General features: G+C 36.2%; 1 protein-coding gene across 4 annotated transcripts; it reads left to right on the top strand.

Moving 5' to 3' along the window:
• Window positions 1-4,269: 4,269 nt before the first annotated feature.
• On the top strand, window positions 4,270-10,444 carry LOC140837243 (sulfhydryl oxidase 2-like). Of its 4 annotated transcripts, none has more exons than XM_073203330.1 (12): window positions 4,271-4,694; window positions 5,746-5,770; window positions 5,848-5,940; window positions 7,240-7,421; window positions 7,704-7,773; window positions 7,876-7,944; window positions 8,042-8,115; window positions 8,192-8,330; window positions 8,773-8,813; window positions 9,342-9,488; window positions 9,566-10,009; window positions 10,127-10,444. In XM_073203330.1, exons 1-12 carry the CDS (start codon window positions 4,474-4,476, stop codon window positions 10,146-10,148), a joined length of 1,527 nt encoding a protein of 508 aa, XP_073059431.1. In that variant the 5' UTR covers window positions 4,271-4,473; the 3' UTR covers window positions 10,149-10,444. The 4 variants fall into 4 exon arrangements, with proteins under 4 accessions (XP_073059430.1, XP_073059431.1, XP_073059434.1 ...); XM_073203333.1 differs by adding an exon at window positions 4,798-4,861 and having other exon boundaries at window positions 4,569-4,694; window positions 9,566-10,444; XM_073203332.1 differs by adding an exon at window positions 4,827-4,861 and having other exon boundaries at window positions 4,570-4,694; window positions 9,566-10,444.
• Window positions 10,445-13,208: the final 2,764 nt, after the last annotated feature.

A 13,208-nucleotide genomic window follows, 5' to 3' on the forward strand; every position in this document is an offset into this window, starting at 1 on the left:
ATTTGTATTGAAGAAGGAGTCCATTGTATTACTTCCTTTGTCCCCAAAGCAAGTGTTGGAGGACCAATTGAGAAAAAAGAAGAGAAATGGGGCCGAAAAAAAAGAGTGAATTAAAAAGTGAGATGGCCTTTGAAAATAAAAATGAAATGGCTGAAAAACGAGTGATAAAAAGAGTGAGATAGCCATGCAAAAGAAAAATGAGATGAAAGAAATTGAGGGAAAACAAATTGAGAGGAAAGAGGCCAAAAAGAAATCATATATGGCCCAAAAAGGTGAGTTGAAACAATTGTTGCACACACATGAACCACTTATGTTAATTGTTTATAAGGAGATTCTCCTAAACACAAGTGATATAGCCGGGTCCCTTCCAAGCATTGTTGTTTCACTTTTGCAGGAATTTGATGATATATTTCCAGAGGAGCTACCTCAAGGACTACCATCATTGAGGGGGATTGAACACCAAATTGATTTGGTACCCGGGAGTCATTGCCAAATCGTCCAGCTTATAGAAGCAATCCGGAGGAGACTAAGGAGCTTCAACGGCATGTAAGTGAGTTGTTAGATAGAGGTTTTGTGCGTGAGTCCATGTCCCCTTGTGCCGTACCTGTTTTATTAGTTCTTAAGAAAGATGGCTCATGGCGTATGTGTGTGGATTGTAGGGCAATTAATAATATAACCATCAAGTATAGGTATCCCATAACTAGACTAGATGATATGTTAGATGAATTGCATGGTGCTTGTATATTTAGCAAAATTGACTTGAAGAGTGGTTATCACCAAATTAGGATGAGGGAAGGTAATGAGTGGAAAACGGCTTTTAAAACCAAGTACGGGTTATATGAGTGGATGGTCATGCCTTTTGGCTTAACTAACGCTCCTAGCACCTTTATGAGGTTAATGAACCATGTCTTGCGTGCATACATAGGAAAATTTGTTGTTGTTTACTTTGATGATATCCTAGTATATAGCAAAGACTTGGATGAGCATGTTTGGTCACTTGAAACTTGTGCTAATCACACTAAGGACTGAAAATCTATATGCTAACCTAAAGAAATGTGATTTTTGTACAAGCAAACTTGTCTTTCTTGATTTTGTGGTAAGCTCACAGGGGATACAAGTGGATGAATACAAGGTAAGTGCTATTCGAGATTGGCCATCGTCTACTACTGTTGGTCAGGTCCGAATTTTCCATGGACTTGCAGGCTTCTATAGGAGGTTTGTAAAGGATTTTAGCACATTAGCAGCATCGATGACAGCGGTAATCAAGAAGAACCGTTCCATTACATTAGGGGTGAGGAGCAAGAGAAGTCCTTTAATATTATCAAGCAAAAATTAATTAATGCTCCTTTACTTGTTTTACCTGATTTTTCTAACACTTTTGAAATTGAATGTGATGTGTCAGGTGTAGGTATTGGCGGAGTTTTGATAAAAGGAGGACGGCCAGTGGCATACTTTAGCGAGAAGCTCAATGGAGCAGCCCTGAACTATCACATGTATGACAAGGAGTTCTACGCACTTGTGAGGACTCTAGAGACGTGGCAGCACTACTTGAGGCCTAAGGAGTTTGTGATTCACACGGATCATGAGTCTCTTAAGTACCTTAAGGGGCAGCAGAATTTGAAAAAGCGGCATGCCAAGTGGGTGGTATTCATTGAAACATTCCCCTATATCATCAAGTACAAACAAGGTAAGGAAAATGTAGTGGCTGACGCACTATCACGGAGGTATGTACTGATATCTACTTTGGAGTCTAAAATTTTGGGATTTGTGCATGTGAAGGAATTGTATGTGCTAGATGAAGATTTTAATAGTGTATTTGAAACGTGTATGCATGGTCCACATGACAAATTTTATTTGCATCATGGTTTCTTGTTTAGAGAAGATATGTTGTGCATTCCTAAATCATCGATTCGTGAATTACTTGTTAGGGAGGCACATGGGGGTGGCTTAATGGGACATTTTGGCGTGGCTAAGACTTTAAGCGCATTGCATGAACATTTCTATTGGCCACATATGAGATGTGATGTTGAGCATGTGTGTGAAAAGTGCATAACTTGTAGACAAACTAAATCTAAAACACAACCACATGGATTGTATATACCACTTCCCATCCCTAGTGAACCTTGGGTTGATATTTATATGAACTTTGTTTTGGGGTTGCCTAGGACAAAGAAGGGGAGGGATTCTATATTTGTCGTTGTGGAAAGATTTTCTAAGATGGCACATTTTATTGCTTGTCACAAAACTGATGATGCTTCTCACATTGCTTATTTGTTTTTTAGAGAAGTCGTTAGGTTGCATGATATGCCTAGGACTATTGTTTCTGACCGTGATGTTAAATTCTTGAGTTACTTTTGAAAACCTTTTTTTTTGCTAAACTTGACACAAAATTGTTGTTTTCTACTACTTGTCATCCTCAAACGGATGGACAAACTGAGGTTGTTAATAGAACTTTAGAAACACTTTTGCGTGCTATACTTAAAAGGAACTTAAGAATTGGGAAGATTGTTTGCCATTTGTCGAGTTTGCGTATAATCGTTGCATGCATTCAACTACAAAATTATTCGCCATTTGAAATTGTTTATGGTTTTAATCCTCTGACTCCGTTAGATTTGATGTCTTTACCTGTGAGTGAAAGGTTAAACATGGATGGCAAAAAGAAAGCTGAATTTGTTAGGAGTTTGCATGAAAAGGTCAAGGCCAATATTGAAAAGAAGAATGAGCAATATGCTAAGCAAAGCCAACAATGGGAAAGAAGAAAGTGATATTTGAGAAGGGAGATTGGGTGTGGTTACACTTGAGGAAGGAAAGTTTCCCCGAGAAGAGACTTTCAAAGCTATTACCTAGGGGTGATGGACCATTTCAAGTCCTTGAAAGGATCAATGACAACGCCTACAAACTCGATCTACTAGGTGATGAACGAGATTTGAGGACAAATCCTTTTCAAGAAGGGGAGGATGATGCGAACACGGATGGTCAAGCCCCAAGGAAAGCATGGGACCCTTTAGAGTTGCCGGAGGGACCAATCACGAGGGGACGACTAAAGAGATTCAAGGAAGCGTTGAAGGTGCTTATGAGCAAGGAAGAAGGACTTACAAGCGGGGTGCAAAGTGCTGGAGGGTTCGTGATGCAAGGGAGTGAGGACATAAGCCAAATGAACGTTATTCAAGTGATAAATGAAGAGGAGTCCAGAAGCATCGGCGCCCGACGATGTCAAATATTACCGCCCGAGCGCCACACTTACTGTCCTAGGGAGAAGAATTCCAGAACGCCTCGCGCCCGAGCGGTCATATTCTACCGCCCGAGCGCGAATAGCAAAGAATCCTCGGCGCTCGAGCGGTCATATTCTACCGCCCGAGCGCGAGTCAGTTGCGGGAAAATCCTAGCTTCTGAGCTTATAATTTTGATTATTTTGGTAACTAGATTTGATATCTTTTGGATATGTAAATATATTTGCAAGAAAATTTTGAACACAATTCAAGATTTTATTATTGAGTTTATCAAACTTTTGAGAATTTTCTCTCAAGCTTTCAATCTTTTGCTTTGTAATCAAAATCAAACTTATCAAGATTCGTTCTTGTGGCGTTTGTCGATTGATTTCATACGGATTGTCAAGAGCAAGTTATTTGAAGGTTCGTCTGTTTCTCAATTGTTTAATCGAGAATATTTACTGCTAAGTTTTTATAATTTAGAGGTGAATATCACACTCCAAAACTTGATTCAAAAGATCAGGACAAACAACGATTCCTTGTTCCTCATTTAATTGATGGCGCGATTCGATTTTAATCGTGTTTGCTTTTCATTCATACAAAGATTCACATTAGTAACAGTGATAGATTTGAAATTCCTTATAGTTTTATTTTTAATAATGAAACAATAAATGAAATATTAAATCCATACATTATTTATTTACATATTAGTACAAAAAATAGAATGAATAATTTGGTGAACTAGAAATACTTTCTAATTAACATAGAACGTTACTTAAACATGCAAATGATGAATATGAAATTTATGATCTCGTTTATCCAAAACTACTAAAATATGTTTGAATATATTTGAAATTAATGGTTCCATGCTTATACTATATTTGTGTTTAAATGATTTCATAGGATTTTGAAATTTAAATATTTTCAGGTGTCAATAAATATGTAATAAGAAAATTAATTTATAAAAAATCTTTGATGTCATGATTCATTAAAAAAAAGATTGACCTAAGAAACATAGACAATATAAAATATATTTTTCTTCAATTTACTCCACTTTTCTCCTTATTTATACTTTTCCGACAACACTGCAATTTAACTACGCCGCCTGAACATTACGGTTGGTGCACCACGCGCCGCTTTTGGTTCACCGGCGAAACGGCGGATCACCATACGTAAAAGGACACACTGTTCTTCCCTCCCAAAACCCTCGTTGCAGAACATCGATATACGCGGAGAAATACTGCTTATACGATCGTTTAGTTCCATGTCTTCAGGGATTGCAGTCATTTTCTTGATTCTTTTATCATCATGTGCGAGTTCAATTTCAGCTAAAGATTCGATCGGATCTCGTTCTCTTTTGCGATCGATCGACGATGATAAAGCTGAAAAACCAGATCTTGCGGTTGAATTGAACCCCTCGAATTTCGATGCCGTGCTTAAGGAGACCCCAGCAACTTTTGCGGTTGTTGAGTTCTTTGCTAAGTGGTAAAGTTACTTCTTTTTTGTGCAATACTTTAATCCTTGTTAAGGGACAAGGGGTGAGGTTTGTTATGTCTTTGTAATATGTATGTATTTGTTTATATGTGAGGATTGTTATGATGTAAAAATCTGGGTCAGATGGAAAATAGTGATTCTTCGGAGACCGTGAAATGGTATGTTCTCTGGACATATGCATTTTCCAGTATAATCTAGTATATTGGTGTTGTGATCAATGGAAGCTGAAGCTCTTTTGAGAGGTGAAATTTCATGATGTAATCATTTCTTGGGAGAATTGCGATTAGAAGTGTTAGTGACTAGGAAGTTTCTTTTTTCCTTTTGATGGACGTTGGGGAGTTCGAAAAAATCGAGCTGATGATGTACTATGTTTAACAAAATTGACAATGTAAATACTCAGAGGGGAAGTAACGCCTTGAGCAAATGGTTTGAGATAAAACCCAATTGAAAGAAGAGATCTTATGTGGGGGAATTTCTTTTTCCGCTCTCTTAAATCCACGAAATTGGACAAGATTCAATTGCTAAAACATACAATGGACCTTAGTGGTTTTGCAGGACACGATCAAAAAGTGAAAGGTAATAGAGAATATACATATATTCAAGAGTGTTTCTTGTAAGTTTAGAAGAAGAAACAAGAGTGAATTATACATTGTACTGCCTTGTATTACACATATGAATCAATCAATAAAAGTGCCTTTGGTGGAATCAATCAATATAAGTTCCTTTAATGGCGAACCACCTTAAATCTCGCATCGTTTATTCGTATCAAATTTCTCTTCATTTTAGTTGTGCTTGTTTCTGCATTGATCTTAATTGAAGTCCATTACAGAAAAGATTTTTTTAATCTTGATCAATTCAATTAAACAAAGTAAATCAATTCCCTACACATTTGTGCCAGAATCAGTTGTGCATGAGAATTGATAGACTTTAAAATTTATATTTGTTTAGAAATATTCATTTTTAGGAAAAGAGATAAATCAATATTTGACCTCATAATTTGTTTGGACTTTACTCATAAAATTGTTCTATCTTTATTTTTCAGGTGTCCTGCTTGCAGAAATTATAAGGTATGTTTGGATTCTACTTAGGTGGTTATATTCCATCTCATTTCTATGTTTCTCATTGAAATTTACAACTTGGGCAGCCACAATATGAGAAAGTTGCAAAACTTTTTAATGGGCCGGATGCAGTCCATCCAGGGATCATATTGATGACTAGAGTAGATTGTGCCTTGAAGGTACTCATGTTATGCTTCCCTTTTTCTTAAAGACAGAGAGAATTCAGCTATTTGTTGAGCTAGATTTGGTGTTTTATGCTCTGTTGGTAAGTGAGCATTCTTTAAATGGTAATCAACAATGTCACGTCAGTGTTTATATTTTAAATATCAATGTTTGTATTACCATGAAATTTAAAAATATGGTTTGACACGTGGCTGGGAAGAATCACAACAAGAGCCGGAAAAGAATAAAAAAGGAATCCCAACCACTATTTTTGCAAAAATATTTAGATACCCACATCTTTCATTGATAAAACTATATTACTTTCCATAGTGGAGCGAGGGAGTATGGTGGGCCCATGTTTAATAGCCATTTGGCGAACAAGCTGATATAGTCAGAGAGCATGTGTGCATATTTTGGTGGCTCCTATTTTATTGTATGGAATTGCAATTTTTCTCACCTTGTTTTTAGTTCCAAGGAGAGCAGAGTGAATTTTATTTTTAGTTGGGAATTTATAGATCTAATAAGAAAATTCTCTGCTTTCTTAAGAGTGGTCTTGAATCTTGTGTATATTCCGTCGAAAACTTGGAAGCAGACATGCGTGCAGATAGACAAACTTATGCAAAACTCTCACATCCATTGCTACTTCGATTCTGCAACTGATAATGGCATTTGTGCTGTTAATGGGACTAGCCGACAGTTAGCATTTAACATTAGAAGTATGGATACAATGTTAAACTTGGGATATCTTTTGAGTTTATTTTATAACGTTGATTTAAAATAAAAACTAGTAATCCTGATAATTGTTATTAAGATATATGAGTGCTCAGTGGTCAAGGTATAAAGAGAATTTGCCACTCGTTGAAGCGAGACATATCTACGCATGATATTACAGAATATTTATGTGTAAAGGAAGTTTGTTGCATGATGTCCAATATGTAACTAGCAAACTATTCTACAAGTATAGAAAAGAAATATTATTTGATATACCAGGAATTATGAGTGCTGATATATCACTTGTCATTTTGAATTCACAATCCTTGCCATACTGTAAGGGAAACCTTTGAAGCGAGCATCAGGCCTTTTAGGACAGCCGAGGTGCATGTTTTACAAAAGACCTGTGCCTAAGCAAGCATTTTACAAGCCTTGGCTTGTCCGGTTTAATTATTTTTTTAACTATGCTCCTTATAAAATTTCTTAGACAGTTTGACTTTGTACTACTGAAAGGAGCATTCTAGGACAGAGTGCTAATTTACGTGGTAGTGAACAGCCTCTGTCATTTATTATGGTTTCTTCTTCTTACATTCTTGGCAACACAGGTAAATACTGACCTTTGTAGTAAGTTCTCTGTTGATCACTACCCTATGCTTTTATGGGGCCCACCTTCTAAGTTTGTGTCTGGGAGTTGGGGCCCAAAGCAAGATAAGAGCGAAATATATTATGTTGAAGATATGCGGACAGCTGATCGGTTGCTAAATTGGATCAATAAGAAGATGAATAGGTACAATGTATGTTTGCTTTTACTTCTCGCTTTTGTCAGTGGAAATATGACCCCCATGTTTTTGCTGACTTTTACACTAATCACTCAAGTTGGGGGTTCTAAAACATAAGGTGCATGACTGGTTTCACCATAAGAGACCCTGATTTATTTGTTACTTTTCTTCTGTAATATCAAATTATTCCTGTGCTTATATTAGTCTGTCAATAGATGCATTACTAGACAGATATTGGCTTCAAATTGATTTGTATTTGTTCTTATGACATATGTTGCTTTACATTACAGCTCATATAGCTTGGATGATTCGAAATATGAGAATGAGCATCTTCAGAGAAATGCTTCAGATCCTGGACAGGTACTTCTGAGCTCATGTTCTGAACAGTTGACTATATCTGAACACTTTAAATTACATTATTACGTACCTTTCTGACTTGCTGTCACGTATTCCTTGTGAAAGATAGCACGTGCTATATATGATATTGAGGAGGCAACATCCACTGCTTTAGATATCATTTTGAAACACAAGGTGCATATATACGGCACTTTCGTTTTTTGCTCACTTCTGACTTCATCAACTGATTTGTTTACTGATTAGCTCTCTTATTCATTAATAATTTTGTCAGATGATCAAATTAGAGACTCGAGCATCGCTTATAAGATTCTTTCAACTTTTGGTGGTCCATCACCCATCAAGAAGGTGGGTTCCTTTTTTTTCCCCTTTTATATTGGTTATTTATTTGCAAAATCCTTTTTAATTCGAATTTCAATCATAGGTGCCGGAAGGGAACTTCACAAATACTAGTTGATTTTGACGACTTTTCAGTTAAAACAAAGGAAGCTGCAAGTGGTAAAGGGAAAGATGTCCTTGGGAATTATCAGATATGTGGAAATGATGTTCCCCGTGGTTATTGGGTATGTATGTCAGTTATTCTACGCTCTTCTTGATGTGTTTTGCAAGTCCATTAGCGGAATGTGGGGAAATTCACTTTTCTCGTGGAAATTTCATGGAAATGTGTAAGAAAGAATGCATCATAATTCAAATTTTACTCTCTCTTAAATAGTGTGTTTGTAGTTTAAATCATATCCATAAGAGCATATAAACTTAATAAAATTCTTGTACATGACGTGTAAGTAGACACCAAGACGTATGTCATTGTTTATATACCCTAAGGGATGAAGTTTATTTTGATTTCCTTGTTACCTGTTTGATTTCTGTAAATCACTTCCACTGATATGGTTTTCTCTGTAAAAATATGAATTTACTTTTTGGTCTTTAAATGAATCGGTGTGATTCTCTCTTATAAATGAATCAGCAACTAACTGTTTCCCATCGACATTTGGATTTTCCTTGTAGATGTTTTGTCGTGGCAGCAAGAACGATACTAGAGGTTTTAGGTAAGGCACATTCATAATCAATTTCTCGAGTATCCGCTATTTTCTGATTTTGTTGATCTAGTGCTGACTGCTGAGAATTTTGATAATTACACAGGCAATTAACTCGTATATTAAACAATGTGTTGGGTGGGATGTGTTGGGTGGATGTGTTTGAGAATCAAGCCCCTTGGTTCTTGTTTTGAGAGATTTTTTTCCTTGGATATTCTTTATTGGCCCTTAGCATTCTGTCTTTTAATTAAAAGTAAACTGCTTCAATGCATGAATAGAATGCATGTTACCTGTAGCTTCGAATGTAATTAAGATGATGCTGGTTTATCCTGAAGAACATCTTGTAAATGTCATGCCAATCAAACCTGGAACCAGCATTTCACATAACGTTTTCCGCTAGATGTTTCATGGAATATACCTGATTTTAACTGGTCTCTGGTCCATTAAAGCTACACTATGATTAATTAAACGGCAATCAAAATGGTGACACCTTTGAAGTTGTAGTAGCAGGCGTAACTGATATTTCTGTTACCTTTGCAGTTGTGGATTATGGGTTTTATTGCACTCACTTTCTGTACGAGTTGAAGATGAAGAAAGTCACGCTGCATTTGCAGCTATCTGCGATTTTATTCATAGTTTCTTTCTCTGTCAAGAATGCCGGCAGCATTTTCATGACATGTGTTCAAGGCAAGTCCAGTGTGACCTTACATAACAATTTTGCTATAGAAAATACTACATATAAGCATATGAATTAAACTTTGCAGTGTTACCAACCCTTTCAAGAAAGCTCGTGATTTCGCCCTTTGGTTGTGGGACGCACACAACAAAGTTAATGAGAGACTTATGAAGGAAGAAGCAAAAGAAGACACCGGTGACCCTGAATTCCCTAAAGTGATATGGCCTCCACGACAACTTTGTCCTTCCTGCTATCATACGAAAACTGCAAAGGATATTGATGAAAATGGGGTCAAATGGGATCAAGACGAAATTTATAGGTTTTTGGTCGACTATTACGGAAAGACACTTTTATCCCTATACAAGGACAAGGAACTTGTTTCAGACAAGACCAACCTATTACCAGCTGATGATATAACATCCTCAGCACATGCAGTTACAGTGCCTGTTGGAGCTGCTTTGGCCATTGCTGTTGCAAGCTGCGCATTTGGAGCCCTCGCCTGCTACTGGCGCCAACAACAGAAGAGTCGGAAGTATAAACATTATCTTCATTCTTTAAAAAGTATTTGACTATAATGAGGATGATAGTGAACTTCTGCATCATGACTTAATAAACGTAGTTATTTCGTTTTTTTATACGAAAATTTCAGGCCAAAGAGAAGCTGGAAGTGATGTTTACAGAAATTATACTTTTAACATTGGTTAGAGTTCACCAACAAGTGAAAATCAGATGTATGTCAGAAACCAAGATGAATTCTTTCTCCGAGATTGTAGCTTTAAAGCTTTTATATGTAATTGGAGTGTAAAGATTTTGCATTTGGTTTGTAATATAGGTGAAAAATTGATGTTTACAGTTGTTTTTTTCCAGAATGTAGTTTTATGTGAGATAAGGTGGATATGATATTGTTTACATAATCAGTTGTAGAAGTTGTTTGATCGGATTCACGAGGTAGATTCAACTTTTTGGACGTGTCTTTTTTGTATAATTTTTTTCATTACAACATTGGGGTGGGGTGAGGGTGTTGGATTTTATCGTTTTTTGCGTATGGTTTGTGGGTTTGATCATCTTATGATTATTCTTGTCTTATTTACCCATATGGCAGGAATATATTTGTACAATCTAAATAAATGTAGAAGTTTCAAATTGTCAAAATGGTTTTACGCTGCATTATAGGAAGATATTGAGGCTGTTAAATTTTGATATGATGTGTGTAAATCTGGACAATTGCGGAGGAGGAAATGGTATGCCATTTTACCAAAAAATAACTACTGATAAATTGATTGTAGCGTGATTCAAATATCTTGAACCGTATCATGGTTCCTTGTTTACTCTCTATCTTTGATTAGTATCATTCCAGAACAAGTTGATCAAACGCAAAATCATAGTCACCATACTTCAACAACGGTTTCTTAATCGAGCGGCAATGGATACGACGATAACCTGCTGAAAACCAGCCAAAGAAGATTTAGAAAAATTCAAGCTTTTTAGTGAATTCAAACTAAATCTTCCACATCAAATTAGATTTTTTTTCTTGGAAGTGGCAGTGAAAATTTGCAAACAATCTTGTGCATTTCTCTTACCTTCTGGAATCTATGGTTTAGTATAGAAGCTACGGCTTTCAGTATGATGCAGATTGACAGGATAATCACAGCAACTACTAGCTAGCTTCAACTGTCAGTTTTGAGGAAAAATATTAGGAAAATCAGTGAAGACTTACATTTCAAGTAGTCCTACATTTTGGTTACCTAGGATCTTACCTTCAAAGGTGGAAGATAATAGTGCTCTGCTCAAATATGGTCCGCTCGAAATGGTATACAGCAGCAGTACAATAGCTATGAACAGTAAGGGATAAGTTTAAACAAATAAAGAATGTGTGTTAGAAAGGATGCTAGCTAGCTATACTGTATTGTAGGTGTGCGAGAAATGTAAATTTTTCATTTCGACGCTCGAAACATTATTTGAGTGTCTTATATTATTCAAACATCATTAAGGTATTTAGATTATATATACCAGTGCATTTTAAACGCCGGTCTCTAAACCAATTCGAGATTAGCGGAGATGACTCTTATTATAACTCTCTTCGAACGGATCCCCGCATTTTGATCGTCAAATTGGGTCCACGTACGATCAGAGACTGTGTTCTTTGTTTGGATTGCACTAGTAATCGCAAAAAATTTTGAGTTGAAAGTGGGAACCCCGAATTTTGGAAATCCGGAGTCGGTGCAGAGGTGCGAGGCGGCGGCAGAAGCTACTCTTGGCCGAAATTTTTCTCATAATTCTTTAAGGTGGCAGATAGAGAATTTTGGTGAACTTTTGTTGTGTATTTGTGTGCAAACTCTTTTATTTTGTTATCAACCCTTGATACCATATTTATAAATACACAATCTATATCCCAAGTTTGTACTACTAACCTAAGATGCAACTCGTGATGTGGGCATATCACAGTAAATCCTTGTAGTGCTCTCATGCTTCTTAGAGTGACTCCTGCTCAAATTGGGCAAAGGTAGTAATGTCACCTCGCAACTTCATGGTCTTCGATGGAGGAAAATATTTAATGAGGAATGCCTTGGCCATGGCTTCACAAGTTGTTATTGAATCTGCAGCAAACGATTCAACCAAGCTTTTGCTTTGTCTTTTAACGAAAAAGAGAATAAGAGTAAACATATAGTATCATCAGAAACTCCATTGTGCTTAAAATATCGCAAATTTCAAGAAAATCTGCTATGTGAGTGTTGGGGCTCATCCAGTGCATTTTACCCTAATTGGACTGTATTCTGAATCATTGGATGATGGTTGGCTTGATTTCAAACTTATTTGCCCACACAGTCGGTTTTACTATGCTTGGGCGTGTCCCGTCCAGGGAAGGTTGTGCGTACTCTAATATGGGTATGCGTCTTGGCTCCTCGATACGCCGCTCTTCATTATGCTCCTCTTCATGTCCGTTATGTCTTTGATTTGATGTTGTTGTCTTCTTCTGCAAAAAGTTCGTCCGATCTCAGGATCAAACTGCTCAAATTCGACGTCAATTAATCATGCCATACACAGAAAGAGATGTTTAGAATAACAACGAGGTATCAGATAACAAAATGAAATAAAAAATAATAATAAAATAAATACCTTAATATAAAATTGCGAATTAACATTCCCGAGCAAATGTGCCAAAAACTTGATCAAATTTTTCTTGCACAAAAAATCCCCAGCAAAAATCATTTAAAATTCAAGCTCAAAGTGATCGCAAGTGCATAATGCAAGTTATAATATAGTGTAAAAAATACGGATATCATTCCAACCAGACTGTAGAACACAAATAATATTTTCAATTATATATCTTTAGCAAACGATAATTTGCAATGAGATATTTATTACTGGAATTTAATTAACTGACTGGCTCAACTATTAAGTAAGCAATATAAAATGAATGTTTACATCAAACGGGAAATAAATTTGTTTGGAACCTTGGTTCATCTATCCTCACTATTTTCAAAACTTAATCTCGACCATTGTTCATTTTCTTTGACAAGATTCCCTAAATAATTAATACACTTTCTCAAGTTAGGTTAAACTAATTTGACATAACGAAATAATTAAACGTCATCAAAGGTGAATTGCATGTATGATTTATGGAATCTCTTAACTTTCGACCTATTGGACTGTAACTATCAACGTGTATTCAATTTCATATGTTTCTGCAAATTGTAAATCCACTGATTATATTATGTGTTCCTATTGCA

This window comes from Primulina eburnea, chromosome 7 (genome assembly GCF_022965805.1).
Source record: "Primulina eburnea isolate SZY01 chromosome 7, ASM2296580v1, whole genome shotgun sequence".
NCBI classification, from domain to species: Eukaryota; Viridiplantae; Streptophyta; class Magnoliopsida; order Lamiales; family Gesneriaceae; genus Primulina; species Primulina eburnea.